The sequence below is a fragment of the Agelaius phoeniceus genome, chromosome 9 (assembly GCF_051311805.1).
Source record: "Agelaius phoeniceus isolate bAgePho1 chromosome 9, bAgePho1.hap1, whole genome shotgun sequence".
NCBI classification, from domain to species: domain Eukaryota; kingdom Metazoa; phylum Chordata; class Aves; order Passeriformes; family Icteridae; genus Agelaius; species Agelaius phoeniceus.
The window spans coordinates 10845281-10864274 of record NC_135273.1 but is presented as its reverse complement, the minus strand read 5'-3'; the positions used below and the strand labels follow the sequence as shown (position 1 = coordinate 10864274).

At 41.1% G+C, this 18994-nt stretch overlaps 1 protein-coding gene across 3 annotated transcripts in view; it reads right to left on the bottom strand.

The window, feature by feature from the left end:
* Positions 1-18994, bottom strand: part of SORCS1 (sortilin related VPS10 domain containing receptor 1) — a 259953-nt gene that overhangs the window by 66811 nt on the left and 174148 nt on the right. For all 3 annotated transcript variants that reach the window (XM_054637007.2, XM_054637006.2, XM_077182900.1), the window contains exons 6-8: positions 10505-10569; positions 3433-3551; positions 1082-1171 (exon numbers count right to left, since the gene is read on the bottom strand). In XM_054637007.2, coding sequence (XP_054492982.2) covers positions 1082-1171; positions 3433-3551; positions 10505-10569 — 274 coding nt within the window. The remainder of the gene's footprint in view (positions 1-1081; positions 1172-3432; positions 3552-10504; positions 10570-18994) is intronic.

Sequence of the window (18994 nt, the reverse complement as noted above, 5' to 3'; positions counted from 1 at the left end):
AAGTATCTTAAAATGTGGCTGAAAATTTTGAGACAGACCACAGATCTCCTGTGCAAGAGCTAAGATCTCATGGCTTCAGTGAGGCTTCTGGTCCTCACTGTCCTGCAAGCTGGTTTCCAGTGCTGTGAACAGGAGCAAAGGCTCCAACAGCAGCCTAGGGAAGCTGAGGCACCAAAGGGCTGGGTTTGAACTGCAGTCTGTTTAAATGAAGGCCACCCACGAAATCCACTATAAACAAGTCTGTTGGGTTGAGGAATCAAAGACAGCCAGTCGTGAAATTAGCCAAGTTATCCCTTTGAACATTTCTACCACAAAATCTTACCTTGCTTTTTCTTTTCTTTTTTCTTTTGACAATCCCTGCTTAGTTTCTGGGAATGCATTTGTCTTCTGATGTTAGACCTCATATAGAATCCATAAGATCATTTGCTACCTTTCAGCTTAAATCTCATTTAAGACAGACTATATCAAGAATGAAAAGGCCAAAAAAAAAGTCCTCTGTCTTTGTTAAGAGCCCATTAGGATACCAGCTGCAAATTGGTGGTTTCTTCAAAATGAAGCTAACATTTTATACAGGTCTTTCAAAAAATTCAGCTTTAGAAGGCAGAAATACCCTTTCAATCTCCAATGCTAATTCACCATTGTTAATTAGTCTGGAGACAGAGCAGGCACACAGAGACATCTTTCTGCTTGGTTCCCATTAAAATCTACTAATGAGGGAAAGCACAAAAAGCAACCCATACAAGACAGTGACAGGAGAGGGGAATTTTAAGACCAAAAAAAAAAAACAAAAAGAGAGAGAGAGAATCCCCTCCAAAACTTAATTAATTAAGCATAAAGACATATAGAAATGGTAATTGATGTGGGCTGTGGTATCTGTCTACATTTCATGCTCATGTCCTTGACTAGCCAAAGCGCTGACTTTTGGTTTTAATCCTTTCTTGCTTGCAAAAGTTCTGTTAAGGAAGAACACTGTTTTCACTCACTGCATGTCATCTTGCAGTTACTTGTGTTGGACTCAGGATCTTCTGTGCAACCCAAATACCTGTAGGCTCATATGGGGACTCTAGCAGCAGCAACTTACCTTGGGCAGGGAGTACTTTGGCAGCTTCATCTGTGCAAACGGGCTTCTCCTATAAGAAACGTAATAATGTGGTCTTCCTCCTGATGTCAGCTATGAGAGAAGCAGGAAAGTTATCATCAGGTTGGGTTTTTTTTTTTGTTTTTTTTTTTTCTTTCTTTCTTTGTTTGTTGTTTTTGTTTTGTTTTGTTTTTTACCAGAAAGAATATCAAACAAAAGCTGTTAAGAGAAATACCACTGTGTGGTGGCAATAGCTTAAACTGCAGCGCTGTTACAGCTGAGGAATAAACATTGATCCAACTGACAGGGGCTGAAAAAGAAAGCAAGCGGAATCCCATTTTCAGCAAAGAGAAACAAAGGCTAGAATCTCCTGTGAAAACTTGTGAATAGTGAAGTCTTGACTTCAGCTGGGCCATTGTGTCACCTCCTGATAGCAGAGCTCTCCTGTGCCTTACAGAACGCTCTCTGTCTGTTCTTTGCTATCTGTAGGCTGTTGATTACACCAGCAGATTGGCAGACATGAGGCTTGATTTTTATTTCTGCTTCCAGCTTTGGTTCCTGTGTGGCCCTGGACAAGCCATCATAGGTATCTGCTACAAGACCAGCTAAATATTCACAGGTAGGGAGGGCAGGAGAAGCTCGGTCGATTTGGTATTTTTGTGAATCTGGCCATATATTTAAGTGCATAAATACTGATGGCAGATCTTGAAAATGCTGGGTTAGAGCAATGTGAGGTATCATTTTCTACCACCTATTAAAGGAGGGAAAAAAGAAAGAAAAAAGCTGTCAATTTTTTCTGGCTTCCAGTGCTGCTGAAGTATAATCAATGTTTGTAAAGTACTTTGAAATCCTTGGATGAAAGATACTGAAGAACAAATATTCCAAGGGATTCTCCGTGCAGAACTTTGCTTTAATTGCTTGATACCTGAGCTTATCAAGACTTTTCTTTAGTAGTAAGTGTTTTAAAATGCACTGCAGTAGTTTAAAATGCAAGATACACAGAGGCCAGGTTCATACCAGATTAAGTAAAATAAGCACTATTTCTCATTTTAAAGCTCTTCAACATTTTTTTTAAGGGAACTGGGCAAAAGTAAGGGGAAGGAAGGCCAGAAATATTTTTTAATGAGAGAGTGTGAGTTTGTAAATAGAACAAGTTTAGTGGGAAAATAAACTCCCATTCCTTTATCCTACTGCTTTTAAGCCTACTAATTAATTCCAAATGGCTTAGTTGCAGAAAAGCCAGATGGAGATCAAGGAAAGAAGGGAAGGCCAGAAGGAGGGTGTTCATCCATTCCTCCAAGCATACACAGCCTGGCATAGGGTCATTCCTCCTTTGAAGAACAGAAAAGTAACACCAGCTCCAGCATCAGCCAGGAGGGCTAAAGAGAAACACTCCAGCTCCTGTGTCAGTCGAGGCACAAACACAGAGCCACTCTGGAGTGAGAGAGTGTGGCTGAACAGTGACACACACCCCTGCTTTCCCTGCCTCATAAACATTTCCCTTTTGCCTCAGATACTAGGCACAAAAGCTGTTCTGAAGCATACATGCCAGATTTATTTGTGGATTATTTAGACTGTTGTTTAACTGTTCATTAACTGAAGCCAATTAGCAATCAACTAACCCAATGTAAAATATAAATTCTCTCTCTTCCCTCCACTCACAAGCATGCTAAAATACAAACTGCCTGGAAGCCCAGCTTAGTGCTAGTGATCTCCAGCTCACCTCCACATTCCCTACAATTCTGTTGTTATTTTTCTCCTCTTCAGCTGATATTAAATGGACACTGGCAGCAGCCTAATGAAACCCACGGTGGTTCAAATCTATTCACCAGCTCTCACCTGGAACACAGCCTGGCTGAGCACATCCCATCTTCTGCCATTTCACTATAATCACAACTGAGGCATAACAATAAAGCCTGATTACTCCTTTGGTGCTTTCCCTGACTCCCTCCCTTCTTTCTTATTTCCCTCTTACACTCAAAAAGCTTTGGTCTACTCCCCTGTAATAGCAGGTGAGTGACACACACTTCCAGCTGGGGGGTAAAAGCTGTAATTCCAGAGTGCTGATGAGACTGCAAGGAGTGGCACAGAGCACTCCAGCACACAGAGAACATACTTCAGGCAGGAACTCTGCAGCCCTACAGCAACAGGAAACTAGAGCTTAAAGGAACACAGTTAGCATTGTAACAAACTACTCCAACCCACTCAGGGCCTTTATGGATCCAGTGTTGTCTGAGCAGTTGCAAACTAACACACATGCACACACATGCAAAGGAATGCAAGAAAAACTAATAGAAGACAGAATAATATAATATAAAGTAGTAGAATACATAAGAGAGGAGGGTGTTCTGCACCTGAACAAAGACATAATCCCCCTGGACGATCAGGGAGTTATGGTCAATGTAGCCTGGAAAGGGTTTGCTGCGAGTGGCTTCACTGCAGTTCTGCATCTTGCAGGTGATGTACTGAGCATCTGAAAGGAAAAGAACAAAAATGATACACTTGAGACCCTGATTGCAGATTCTTCCTACTGTCATAAACCTGTTTGCTGAGGTGGCACTTCTGCTTCCCAGATCCATGTGAAGTGAATTGACACCATCCATTCAACACCACACAACCCTTCTTTCCCCTACATCCTTCATAAATCCTTGATTACTTTCTTCCTTTAATAGCCTTCCTTCTTTACCTGCCTCAACCTCCCATTATTTCTTTCATTCTGCCCTAGATCAGATGTCAGAGCCATGCATTTTTACCAAGGGAGAACCTTCTATGATGCATCTCTGTATTTCCTACAGCACTTACACTCTGTAGAGTATTCAGATCAACTTGGAAAGTACCTCAGACCAACTCCTGTTCAGGGCTTTTACCTACTTTGCTGGTGACAGCATAGGTAGATGCACTCTGGCAGACCTGGGCAATCATTCCACACTCTCTTGTAACTAGAAGTCTTAGCAGCTTCAAATTAAATGGCTAAATGCAGCCATCCATCTCACAGCCATGCCAGCCATCTCATCCACTGTCACTATGTGGGATGTCCCCACCTCCTCTTCTGAAGCACTGCAAGGTGCCAATCTCATAATCTGTCACCTGAGGAAAAACAATTTGAATTTCTTCATGGGGACAATTTACCCTAGAATACAGAACCAGATTCTCAGTACTCTGTTTGGACTCTTCCAGATTCATTATGAATTTGCACTTTGTTTTATGACAAACCTGATCCACACAAATAACAATTTTGGCTTTTTAACATTAGTACTTACATGATAGAAACACTACATTGCATTTAATGTTAGAAGTACTTCTAATCATTTTCCTTGGAGAGACACAGCCCCTTCTTTGATATAATTACCACCTTGAGATCAGAGAAATAGCATTTTACACTGAAATAGAAATGGCTGGAATTTTACCATCTTGTATTTAATCTTGGTTTTAATTAAAATCTATCAGCTGACATTTCTTTCCTTGCTTCTAAGGGCTGTTGACTTCTGTTGGAAACAGACACGCAGGGTAACGAACCTTCAGGAAAGTTCAATGAAGGATGATTCTTTTTCTCCGGCATTTGCAGGGTTCTTGGAATATACTAAGTGCTATGTATTATTAGTTGCTGCTGTTTATAACATTTTATGCTTTTGCAGCTCACTGCAAAGCATTAATGAGCACAGCCTGGGCAGCATGATCGAAATGTATTTCCCTTCAGAGGGACATGATTTTTTCCACATTAGCCACGAGAGGGCAGGGAACGACATAATTCCCAGCCTGCTCATTCTTGTGAGCTCAGAAAAGTTCCCTTTCAGAGCCTTTCAGCCCTCTGCTCCTCTGCAGCCAGGAAAAGGGGGACAGGGGGACACAGTCTCTCCACCACCCAACAGTGCTGAGTGGTCAGCACGTCCCCTCCTTGTCCTAACAGTGCTGAAAGGTCACAATAAGGTCTCCTTGGACCCTTCTCCTCTCCAGGCAGAGCAAGCCCAGCTGTGTCAGCCTTCACATGCAGACATGTTTCAGCCCTTGATCATCTTTGTGGCCTCCTCTGGACTTGCTCCAACAGTTCCATGGCTCTACTGTGCTGAGGGCTGCAGAGCTGCACACAGAACTCCAGGAGGGGTCTCCCACTCTGCCACAACAAAGTTCCTGGGTGAAATATGTGCCAATCCTGGGCTTCAGCAAAGCAGCCTCAGTTGAAATGGTCCTATACTGCCACCTGAGCTGTAAAAAGTCTGGGGGATTAAGGAATCTCCTCCACAAGAGATTTTAAAGAGCAGGCCAGGTTGACATCCATTAGAGGAGACTGAGGTTTTTTGGATTTTGCTTTAATGGAGGAATGGGGACTATCCCTATTTCTGCTGTGATCACAGGAGTCTGTGCAGCAGTGATTGTATCATTGATGAAGATTTACCAAGGCAATTCCTGTGAACTTTTACAGTGCAATTCTCCATGGCTTCAATTCTAAAATGCCAGTAATAACTACTAAAGGGCAGAGCACTGAAATTGCTTAAGCTAATCTCCCAAACAGCCAAACACTGAGATGTGCACAACAGGAAAAGCTCCTTTTGCTACAGGAGACAGAAAGAAGGAAAAGCAGGCTTCTTGCAGTGCCTGGTTCTCACTTTTTTTCCTAGGGGAAGATTTTCTGTGTTCACATTAACTCAAGGATTTTTTCCATTTCATTCTCGCGGACATTTCATGTGACTTCATTGGCAGAGGTTTGTAATTTAGCATTAATTAATGTCAATTAATGTATTCAGTTGCTAAGCTCTGGAATTAATTTCATTAGTTTTCTCACACAGATGTTTTCCCTGCCATAGGTAATTAGGACATTATGCTTTTCATTTCCAGAACCCTCACCTCCAACAACAGCTGCTGTTTTTAATATACAACAACAAAGTCACACTGTGCCTGGAGAGAAGAACATAGCAACTCCCAGCTCTTACACCCCCAGATGCATTCATTTTTGACAGGTTTAGACACCCAGAGTAGGAATCTTCTCAGGGAACAGCAGCTATTTCTAAAGAGGAAGCAAGAAAAGTCACAGAACACAACGGAAGAGACATCTTGTAAGGGAAATCTCTGACAAAATTGATCTGTTTCGGTGGTGAAAGAGAATTGCAAAAGCTAACACAGAAAATGTTAAGAGCCAGGGGGACGCTGTGTCATGAAATATTTTAGTTTTTTCCATTTATCTTGAGCACCATGTGCGTATGTTCTCAACGTAAACGGATCCAACCAGTCCCAGAGACATTTCTCGGCTCAGCTGGTGGAGAAGGAAGGTTATTGGTGGTTACTGGAGGCTGGTTGGCCTCTGAAAAAGTAAACAGGAGAGTTTTAGATTCCTTCCTAAAGCAGTGTGACTTTCTTCAGGATATTTTGTTGACAAGTGCTTTTTTTGGATTAAATATCAAACCCTGACATCCACTGCTTCCTAGTGTAAGCTTGCAGTTATGTCTTCTCAAAACCTTATCAGATCACAGGGAGAGTCAGAGAAAATGGTCACTCTACTCTGCAAATGCATAACTTATATTTTTCTTGTCTTTAGTTCACTGAGGAATGTGTCTTTTCCTCTATCAATTAACCCACTGGGGACAAATCAGGAGTTTTATACAATGTAGTAAATGATGTGTTTTTCTCACAGATTTTCTGTGGAGCATCCCAGCTCATTACTGAGCAACTCAGACATTAGGGACAGTTTCTGCTTTTGAAGCATGACTGGCATCCTGTAACTAATGACCCATAAGAACATGGTAGTGACTTATGTCACTGAAAGACCCAGGCCTGTAACCCCTCTCCCTCAGTGACTTATAAAACAAGCCTAGGTTGCCTTAGCAGTGCAGGTACATCTTCAGCATTCACAACCTCCATGGCAATGAATTCCACAGTTTAAATATATGTTCTCCTGTACTTTAATCTTTTTTTTTTTTTTTGAGAAACACAAGAAATGACTGTTCTTTATCCACTTCCATCTGGTCTGAATGTTGATTTGTGAAACATGCATGGTATGGGAATATGCTCACAACTCTCCAGGACTCAGCAACTGCAAAGCAATTAACCAGTAATGAAGATCAGTGAAACGAAACCATCCCATTTACTAACTACTCACAAATCTGGTTTTATCCTGCTGCTACTCTTTCTTCATTGCACGTCAGCATCAGAAATCTTTCTTTACACAGCAAAGTATATCCTCCACTATTTCTGGCATAAAACTATAATGAAAGAAACTAGCAGATGTCATTCTCCAGGACAAATACTAATCATGATCAGGAAAAAAACTAATCACAACCAGGAAAGGAAAAAAAAAATCACTGCACAGGTTTAGGGCACTACAGGAATTAATTCACCACTGTAGCTACATTAGGAAAAGACTGCCAGTCTAGGCTGCCTACTCATTTTTTCCACAACAGTGATTGTTTTATTCTTCCCAGCAATTTCCTGTGAAAACAGAAATTAAAGTACTAGTGCAAGTTTGTGATTCAGGCACTTTTGGCCAGATGCTCAGTTCCTGTGGATCAGCAAGCAGAACACGCCTGCTGGCCCCAGGTGAGACTTTGGTCTTAACCTGCATCACAGCAGCACCTAAATTATCTTTCAGTAGGAAAAACTGCTATGTAAATCAGGACAGCAGAAGAAAAGCAAAGGAAACAAAACTACTTTTTAAATATCAGGAGCTCTCTAAATCTTTGCCAGCACATTAGAAAACCCCTTAGCTTCTTTCATCCACACTTTAAAAAAAATTAAAAACTTTAAATAAATTGGTCTCTTATCTACAAAAGCAAAGGCATGCCTCATAAATGTAATAGTTGTTTTACTGTCTATAGAAACTGTCATTCAGACATCCCCTGAGTCAGTTTTGCCATTCTCTGGAGGGCCAGTGGGTACCCAGTTAGTCTCCAAATGCCTTGTAGGAATCCATCTTTCTAATTTGCACCAACAGTCTGGATTTCTCAGTAGGCACTACCTGAATAAAAATTACCTCCCATTTAATTAGCTGGAATCAGGCCTTACTGGGATAACCCTACCAAGCTCAAATCAGATAAGCCTGTTAATTTTAGGATCTTGTGTATTCTTCACAAACCTGAACCCCTATGTGTCATTAAGTTTATACCTTCTGAAAGCACTTGAGGTTGCATTTGAGCAAACCTAGATTTAACTTCCACCATCACCCTGCCCGCTGGTTGTGGTGCTGAATGTAACAAAGAGAAGCTTATCGTGTGATTAAGAACCAGAGGGGATTAATTGTCTTACTGGGGTGTTGCCCTGAAGCCAGACCAAAAAAAAAGAAAGAAAAAAAATCACAGTTCCTGCTGACTTTGCTGGCTTGTCTTTGATCATGTTCCAAAATCAAAGCGAAACACCAGGGACACCCAAGCGTACAAATGGAAATGTGAGATAACATTCACATGAACTTCTTCCAACCAGAAAAATCAGTTTTACCACCATGCTTTCAGCCCCAGATTGATATGGATTGGGCCTGAAGCCTTTGAAAAACAAACAATAGCATCACATTCCACAAGATGAAAATTTGCATGGTGCTCTCCATAACTTACACAACAGGATGAAAACCATAAAAGGCAGCAATTAGCCCTGCAGATCTGTCTCCACAAATAGAAATAAATTGAGCAGGCTGTACTCAGCTTGCTCATCATTACCTGCACCCTACTTTGATGAGACACAGTGTGTTCAGGAGTCCACATTTTTTCTGGATCCCAAGAGGAAAAACAAAAAAAGAAAAAAGTAGGGAGAAGGCGCACTCAAGAACAAGGTTGCTAGCCAGATCCTCAGCAGCTGTAAATCAATGCCACTGAAGTTGTACTGGTTTATGCCTGCTGAGGAGCTCTTGTTTTGGTCCTTGCAAACATTTTACATTATCTACATAAGCACAATAAATTAAGTGCTCTGACAGACCATAATCAGAGAGCAGACAGAGAGTTACTGGTGCTCTAGCAAGGAGAGCCCTGTACTCAGGTTGTTCTCTGCCCACTGGGAGATGAATATCCCTCAAATACATCACCAGAATACAACTCCCTAAACATCATGTGTAGTGCTTCATCTCAATGACCTCAAGTTTTTAATGACTTCTAACAGCAGTGTTTTGTGCTGAAATGGACACTGCCCTGTTGGAATATTTCCTTTTAGCATGCCCCAAGAAATAGAAAGCTTCATGTTCCCAGCCTTGCTGCCACATCAAGTAAGAGAAATTGAGAGGAGAAATAATAATCATAGATCACAAATTATAAGAAATAGAGATAATACATTCTTTCACTGTCACTAATCCTACATATCTTGAAATGAAAAGACCTTTAAAACTTTATGGTTTCTATTGCAACTATCAAAAGTCATAATCCAAAAAGTTCTCTTTCAAGTTAAATTTCCTAAGTTAAAAAGCAGAATACCTTACAATTAAATTTTCAGATTTTTTTTAATTTTCCAATGACAAAATGCACATTTTAAGTAGCACCACTGCATCTGAGGGTACAATTCAAGGGGGAACCTTATCAATTTAAAAAGTAAGTAATTGAAGGCATTATAAATACTTCTGTACTGCAAATAGTATAAACCTTCCTGTTATGTTGCAGGAAAACTGCTATTTACTGAGGAAACAATATGGAATTAAAATGACTGGATCTCTGGCAGCTGGGCATTCACTGTGACGCCTGCCTGAGGCAATTCAATGTTGTGGAAAAGAAATCCATGGAGAAAGATCTGCAAAGGCAGTGGAGCTCAAAGATAAACCTGACAAAGCCTGGATGGGAGGAGAAAAGGCCAGCAGGGGGCTGAGTGTGCCTGAGAGAATTTACAGCCAATTAGGAAAATATTTTGGAGTTGCAGGTAAAGGAGGCTCCTGGAATAGGGAAAAAAAACCCAAAAAAAACAACAAAAAACACCTCAAGAGGCAAAGCAGGGAGGGAAAGGAGCTGATGAAAGTGAAGGACAATGACAGGACATGCAGTAACAGTGAAGAGCACACTCAGACTGGTCATTAAAAGGTTTCTAATTGGGTCATTTCAAAGGTAGTAACTAAGGCAGAGTATCCCAGGTCTGCTAAAACTATGAAGCTATGGACAAGGTAATGCTATGTACTGTGTGAACAAACAGCAGCTAGACTTCATGACCCAGGAACTTCTCTTCAGTGTCATGTTCCCATCAATAAAAACCATGTAAGAAGAAATCAAAGTGTTGTGTGTAGTAACTCCAGTTACTGCTTATCACATATTCCTCCTTACCATGGCCTCAGTTCCTTTCACAGCCTGGTTAACCCAACTTTTTGCCTTGCTGGAAAGGCTTCTCTTCTGACAGACCTAAATTGGAACAGCCAAACTCCTTGTACTACATAAGTGAATCACTAAAAGAAGTGAGATTTCTACTGTTGTATTGTGTGGTTACAAGAATATGAGGAGAGCCCAGAATACCACAATATTTAGAAGCTGATGTACTTACGACCATCCACTGTCCTTGCCTCCAGGTGCACCAGGTCAGGCTCTCTGCCATTCCCCATCATAGACCTGTAAAAGGCAGATGGAGACAAAGGCATTGAAAACAACATATACCATGAAAGGCTGAGATATTGCTTTCAAAGGAGTAAAAATCATACTCACAAATAAGAACTGATAATTTTGAAAGAATTTTGGAGTTTTCCCCAAAATGAGCTTAAATATTTTAAAGAAATTCTACTATTTTATCTAATAAATGCCATTGTACTTATGAGCCGTTTATTTCTAACCCCTTCACTTCTTTCCACCTGGAGACCCATTCCTGTTCTCGTTGGCACTTGAAATTTTGATGTTCCTCCTTATTTGGTCAGAAGGATGCATTTCAGTTCAGGGTGGAATACAGAAGACTTTAATTGATGGGATAATAGTATTTGCCAGCATACTAATTATAGCTGTTCCTTTATATTGGACATTTTATGCACATTTGCTTAATTGACACTCTTAATGATCAATGTTCCCTCATTAATTAAGAAGTTTTAAAACCTCATTTTATCCTGAGACATTTTATCACTTCTGATCTAATAAAAACAGTATTCCATTAATAAAAGTGTCACATTGAAAATCACTGTTTGTTCCCTCTGAATTAACAAGTAACAAAGTAAAGACATTGAGCACTGCAGATAAGGAGTTTATGGAATTAAAAATCATTGTTGAGGTTCCCCTGGACTGGCACTGGTGGCCTCATCAATTCCCTGGAAGATTCCAAAGGGGCAGAGGTTTGATGGACAGCCTGAAAGATGCACAACTGCTCTATGTGCCAATCCCACTGTAGAGCTGCTCAGCACCATCTCTGACAATCTGCCTTGTTTCTGGTCCTGATCCTATCACCCAAGGCACAATCCTGGATTAAAGCTGAGGGTTAAACAACCAGTTTCTTGTCAGCTGCCTGACCTCCTGGTTAATAGAAGCATGAGGGAAGACACACATTCATTTCCAGTGATAGAAAAATTAGATGTTCTCTTCAAACCCTCATTATTTTTCAGGAAATCAGAAGAGAGATTCAAACAGTGATTTAGACCTTAATTCAGTTCCCACTGACTGCAATCAGAGGCACCTCCAGTACTTAATCATCATGTGATTTAACTAATAACTATTATAAAAATGTTAACAAGGCTGTGTCCTGATTAATCCTTACCTTTGCTTGACAAAATATATAGCAACTCACTAGCTAGAAAAGGTTTTGTTCTCCTTTGCTGGGGACTGAAGTTCAGAAAATACTCTGAACCAGCATTGCTTTTACCTCTTCTCCATTTTTAATAAAGTTTATGGCAAGGTGTTACTTCCTTAAACATTCAACTTCCACTTAAAATCTCTGCTTCCTGATAATTGGCACCAAGTGAGGGGGGAAGGAAGCACTCTCTTACGGAATTTTTATTAGGCCTGCTATGACCAGCAGATTTAGGGCCAAAATGTGGGGCCTGCTCATTACAATTCAGTTCAAGAGAGACAGATGCCAGTGACAAACAGCTCTAAAAAATCTGCAGAAGGACAAAGCTAGCATAACTCCTTTTTATTTTTGTTTATTTAAGTGGGATTTAAATACTGGAACTGGAATATTGGAATAGCCCACCTGGAACTGGGCTATTGCAGAAGACATAGTACAGCTCTGTCAGTCCATTCCTCCTCCTGATCTCACACACCTCCATGGGGATGTGACCTCTCCAAAGAAACAAGGAATAGAATCCACAAATTTGAATATTTTGTCTCTCAAGAGTGCAACAATGGTGCTCATCCAGCAAAGCACTTGAGTCTACACTCAGGTGTTTTGTGAATTTCCTCCTCACAGTGTTATTCTAACCCCAAGAGAAACACCTTTTGCATCTTCTCAGGCAAAGACAGCCAATTTCATGAGCCACAATTTACATCAAACTTTTAGGTGCCTTAAGAGCAGCATATAAAGATCTGGACCCCTCAAGCCCTGAAAGTATTCACCTGCATATTACTTAGTCTCAGCCAGTATTGGGACTGAAGGAGCTTCAATTCAAGGTAGAATTAAGCCATCAATTGTCCCAAGGGGGTACAGAACAAGGCCAGCTGAAAAACAGCTGGTGACAAACCTCCAGGACTTCCTTCTTCTGATGTCTCCTAACCCCTGCAACTTAGAAATGTGATGACAAAAATGAAAAGTAGGGTCCAGAGGAGGAAATTCCTAAAGTCAAATAGGACATCTGAGGTATAGTCAAGAGCCATATCCATGACTTCCTATCTGTCAGATCTTTCTCCCTCCATTAGTAAACACACATTTCATTGCTGTGATATACAACTGACTTTATTTGTGACAGCACAAGGCCATGGTCAGGCCCATAATATTAAATGCCAACATGAAAAATCAGTTGTAAAGAACAAGAAAAATACAAATACACATCTGCTCAAATCATTATTAACTGAACAGAGCTGACAGCCAGAAACATATCACTTCTATCTGGATTCTGCTGAGAGCTTGCTGACCAGCATTTTTGTAATGTCACATTTTTTTGGATCAAGCTATCTTGTTCCATGGAAGCCCTGGGATATTTCTTTATACATCTCTCCATACCACCTGAAAAGCCACATAAAGTAATATTCATCTTACCCAGCTGTACATCACAGATACTTAACTCTGAACTAATCACACCCAGCTCTCTTTGCAGGCAGAGAGATGAAATAGGCAGTTTTCACTCTGGATCAGCTGAACAGTGTTAGATATGACTTTGTGAGAATTCATCCTAGAAAGGCCTGTTTCTCTCCATTGAATTTAACATGTCTGGACACCCACACTACAGACACCCACATGTGATCACATAAAGGTCCCAAAGTAGGAAACACAACAGACCTGAAATATGTTTAATATCTAATTTTAAAAACACAAATTACAGATGAAATATGGATTGCAATTAAAGGGGTAATTGAATGCCCTGAGCAGTCCTCTTTCTGAGAAATGTTTTATATAGCTTACATCAGCCTTATTATTTACTCTAGGACATATAAAAGCCTAGGAGACATTCAGAAATGTAATATTGACCACAGTGAGCATGTACAGGAGATAAATATTGTGCTTTTGGTTGTACAGCCCCTGAGAACACGCTCTCTCTAGGAAGACAGACATATCCTTTCACATCCATAGGACAATCTGTTCCTAAAGCATCTACTGGAAAAAAGGTGCTAGGAACTGTAGGATGTATATCAGAATTCTTGAATTTTTAGTATGCCAACCAAATCAATCACAACACTACACAAACATCCAGCTATTCTATCACTGGGTTTTCTTGTCTCCTTCATGGCCGGGGAAAAAACCAAAAGCATTATCCTTGGAAGCTGAGAAAGTCAATGTACTTCTGCAAGACTGAGAATTAAGTAACAGTTTTAAACCCATGGTGTCAATACGAAAAAGAATGAATAACTGATTACAAAGAAATTCCATTTCTGACCAGACTGGAAGGTTCTTAAACCAAAGCTAGAATGATCAAAAAAAAAACCAAGCTTCACATGTGGAAGAAGGAAACTACATGCTGGACGGGCCCAAGAGAGCACCAAAGCCTCCAACTCAGTGTTTGTAACTTAATGCAAGTGCCCACTGTACCTCATTATCTTGTGTGCACACAGTCAATGCAACATGGGCAATGCATTGCTTCCCAAGGTAGACTTGGAACAGTGCTGTGTGCTCAACAGCTGATAAACCAAGCACCCTACAAAGAACAGATCAACAACATTCTGGGACCCACCCCCTCTGCTACTGACTTCTCTCAGAAATCTCTCTAAGAATAAACAATAGTCCCAAATTTCCCATTCCCTATTCTGAGCAACTTCTGTTCTCTATGCTGGCAGTGCTTTCTTCTCATATTTCTCAAATCTATTCTTCCCTTTCAGCATCTACTCTCAAAGACCAAACACTCATATACCCACAAACTTTTCTTCTTGCCTCAGTCTATGTTTTCACTTTGTGGTAAAATGCCAGCATGTCCTTTGTCCGTCCCTTTAATCTCAGGCTTTCTGTAATACTCCCAGAAACTTAAGGACACCAGGGATATCCTTGCAACGCTTTCTGTTGAATGGTGCCTATTGTATTTTTGTGATTAACTTTAAGTGTTTTGTGGGTATAATTGTCTGGATGTTTTGAAAAAAGAAAAAGGAAAAGAAAAAGAAAAAAAAATCTTTTGGGAAAAGGAGGATTTAGAAAAGCCAAAGAGAGTGCAAGGCAGTAACCCCACTGCCTTTACACTGAAGATGCTTACATTTTGAAAAATTTAGGACCCCCACGGTCCTATTACAAAGTTGCTTCCTAAAATTTTAATCACTATCAAGCCTGCTAAGTAGTTATCTGCACTTGAGAGCCTCACAAATCGATACCACTGGCTGCAGCACAGTAATTGCTCTGAATGCAGATTCTACATCCACCGTGAGAAGCGGCACAGAGAAAAGACCCCAAATCATCCCCTGGTTTGGAACTAGGCTGAACTAAACAAAAGCAGCCTGGCACTGCCCACTGCACAGTAAATGCTAGTTGGCATATTTCTGTAGTGACCAACCCCTTGCCATCTTCTCTGTCTGAAACATTTCTAAAACCTTGGCTTCCTTGGCCCGTCAGCTCCTCTGAGCCAAGAAAATTCAATAGAGACCCTGTTATCCTGGGGTTTCCACCTCTTCTATCTTTTTTCACTTCTAGGGACAAAAGCAATTGTTTATGGATCTGGGAACTGATGAGGCTTGCAATGCAGTCAGACCACTCAGAACTGCAAAAAGGCATCATTGTGAAGAAAGCAAAAGCTTCTACTTGCTGCACCTAATTTCAAACTACCATTTTTTCATAAACAATGAACTCAAAATACCAGACAATAAGGGCTAAGGGCTGCATCTCAAGGATTTGTGCATTCTGGAAAGCAGCTTTGGGTGCCTTTGGTTTTGGATGCTTGACTTCAGACACAGACACACTGTATCTGGGACTATATACACAAGAAACTCAATGGCAATCTTTTCTTATGTATTTCTTGTATCATACATGCTCACAGCAGCCAAGATCAAACATCTTTTAAGACAGGCAGTAGCAGACATTGTTATTTTACAAAATCTTTGATGCAAATGGCCCAGAATGCCAAATGCTACCATGTCCTTTTCACAGACAGAACCAGTGAGAATGTCCCTCATTCTTTATATGGACACAGAGGCTTTATGCAGCTTTACCATGTCTCAGAGGAAGTGACCAAATGCAGAATTGGGGCTCCTGTGAGCATACCTCACCTGCTTTGGGGGTAAGCAGGTATGATTTGTTCATGCAGGAAAGGCTGGCAGACAAATGACATAACAGCCTGTTTCCACTGAGGTGGATGGAATGAGATCCAGACAGTTCTGGCCATTTTGAGATTATCAGGGCTGAGTGGGAGTAGCTCAGATGTGGCTGCAGTGCAATGACAAACAGAAAAGTGGCACTGCTTGGAAAATCCAGTTTGACTACTCAGCATGAAAAATGCTCATGTGCCTCAGCTGCATTCCACAGATGGCTTTGTTCTTAACAGGCTGTATATCTAAGATGCCTCCTGACCCTCAGCAATTCCTCTCTAGTCCCAATTTCAGCAAATCCCCATCTCCACATACACTGCATTACACAGAAAGACTAACTAGCTGCAACAGTCATGTGGGAGAGGGAATGCACTCCTAGAGATCCTTATGCCAAAGTTGTCCTATGAGCATAAATATTCTAACAAGCTTTATCCTGTCACAATAAAGCCATAAAGTTGCTTTGTTCAGCACATGATAATGGCTTTGTAATTCAATTATTGGTAGAATTTGCCTTTAGGGATTTATCTTCCTTTAGCCTCAGCACTCATGCGAATCCCTTATCGTAAATCTTGCCAATGCAAAACCAGCTCCTCCACTGCCTCTGGACATATCCTGTCACTTCATGTTAAAAAATTGACACCTTCCTCCAGCTCACTGAATGGCAGGTTTTTGGTTTTGTTTTAAAGGACAGAATGAAAACAACAACAACAGTGGATGATGCTCATGTTGTCCACGGCAGCATCAATTTTTTGGTCCCACTGATGTTTCTATAACACTAAATTCTAATTGCCATTCATAAAAATAGTAACATGTAGCTCTGAACAGGGAGTTTTTTGTCCAAAGATACAAAAGCACTTGACAATCAACCTTTAAGTAACCTTCCCTGCATGGTACTGATTTGTTCAAGACCTATGGAAAAGTACAAGACAAGAAGACCAAGTTAGAAATAGGGGCTGAGGAAAATTTTTGTTCTCAGCTTTATAGATAAACTTCACTGATTAGTCAAGAGCACAGGGGCCTCATTGATTTGACCAAGATCACAGAGTTGCTATGTGGCAGAGACAAAAATAGAGCCTGAGAGTCCTCCAGGCTCCTTTTTCTTTTACTACTATATTGACTCCATGAGGACTTTGCAGATACTCTCTGTTCCTTTTTTTGCTTGCAGAGGTCAGCGAATCTGCCCCAGAGAGCTTAGTGTGGGAGGTAATTCTTGTGGTTTCTTTAGTTCAGTCCCTATTATGTGAAATTTCACAGATTTTACTATTCCTGGAACATACTTTAAAGACTGCTTTTCAGCTCTAACATCTCCTAACCACATCCTCCTGACATGTTTTAGAAACATGGACAGATTCCAGATAGGCATAAATCAGCAATTCATTTCTTTACATCTGGCTAATAAATCTCCCCTGACCATAATTTAATTAGTTTTTCCCTGCTACACCTCTATTCTTTCCCACATAGTACAATCACATGAAATGATACAATTTGGTGCAATTCAACTGGCAGCCACTGGGCTGAATCCGTGCTATGGTTTGCTTTAGTCAGTTTGTCACCCTTTCTTTAGAAGCAATAGAAAACAGCAGTGCAGTGAGAAAAGCCCAACTTCTCCTAATTGTGCCACCTCACAGCACTGACCCAGAAAAGCAGGTGGCTGTTGCTGCTAACACTGAAATAGGTGAGTAGGTAACTGGGGGTAGTGGTGAGACTTTCAGGCTGTGGGGAGTCACTTTTACTCTCACCATCCACCATTTTTAGAGCCCTAGTGCATAATGACCCACACCCTTCCACACTCTGCTGTCTACACACCCCACAGCTTTGAGGGCAGCACCAAAGGAAGCCTTCTCCCCTGCTGCTGTGACAGCTCTCTGTGGGATGCTCCAGAGAGGAAACTTAGCTAAAACTCTGAAATAGATGGATGCAAATTCTCAGGAGGCAGCTGCCTATTGCTGGTAACATAGGGTGGGAGGAATGTCTTAAAATGAGGATCTAAACTAAGTGGATAAAATTCAGTTAACCAGGACTAGATCCTGATTTTACCATAGCCCTTCAATCCTCTCTTTTTCATATAATGCAGGAAACTTAAGACTTCAAGCTGGTTTGAAGTGAAAGGAGGAGGAAACTACCCTCTAGTTACAGCCTCTGAGCTTCCCTCCTTGTTATCATGAACCTACCTGATTTACAGCTTCTCTGCTAGTACAGCTAATAGGATCACAATTTCCTACTGTGTTAAGACCATGTCTCTCCCACCTTGTAGTGCTGTGGCCCAGTCAGGCAGCTCTGGAGGAGGCCAGCAAGTCGTGTAGAGCAGGAGGGGAAAGTAACACAATGTGCTGCTCATTAAACATACAAGAGAACACAGCAGTGCAACCTTCCTGACACAGAGCTAGACAAATCCACACCTGATTTACCTGTGCACTGCTTCACCTTCTCAAGGTCTGTCCTTTACAGAGAAAGCAGCTGCTTATTCCAATGCCTGCTGGAGACAGGCAGGTTCCAGGGTCCTGCACAGCACTGCAGGCTCCTGTCACTGGTCAGCCCCCAAATCGAGATTTTGAACATGGTGAATGGATGCCTGCCTACTTCTGCAGAACATTAATGAGGGAAAGTGGATGATGTAGAAAAGCTGAAGCTCATGGGAGTCTGTACTCCTTTATAAAGTATCTCTGGATGATTTTTTAAGAAATAGCTGCTGAATTGGGAAAACTAAAACACACCAACCAGATGCATCAACCAGACTGGGTCCCAAAAGGCTTAATCAGATGAGCATTTACTTCATTCACACCTGCTGAAAACTGTCGTGGGTTTCTCTGGCATGTTCCCATAACCACCATATTTAAGCTATGAAAAAACATTTTAAATTAAATTTCTTCCCTTCAACTCACTGAATAAGGCTTGTGTGTTAGATCAAGTGGATGATTTTCTGGACAGGCTGTCACAATGCACTTTGATTGGCATCTTTCCCATCCGCTTCCAGCAGTTGCCCTGCAGTGATTAAAAGGTCTTGTTCAGCCATACACAGCATCATTTGTAAACAGCCCAGGCACTGAGGCATTTAAATTGCCTCAGCCCACCTGGGTGGGCGTGCAAATCCCACCAAGCCAAGCACTGACAGAAACACTGGGACAGTGCACCCAGCTTGCTCCAGGTGCTTGAATATAATGAAGTTTTTAACAGGGCTTTGACA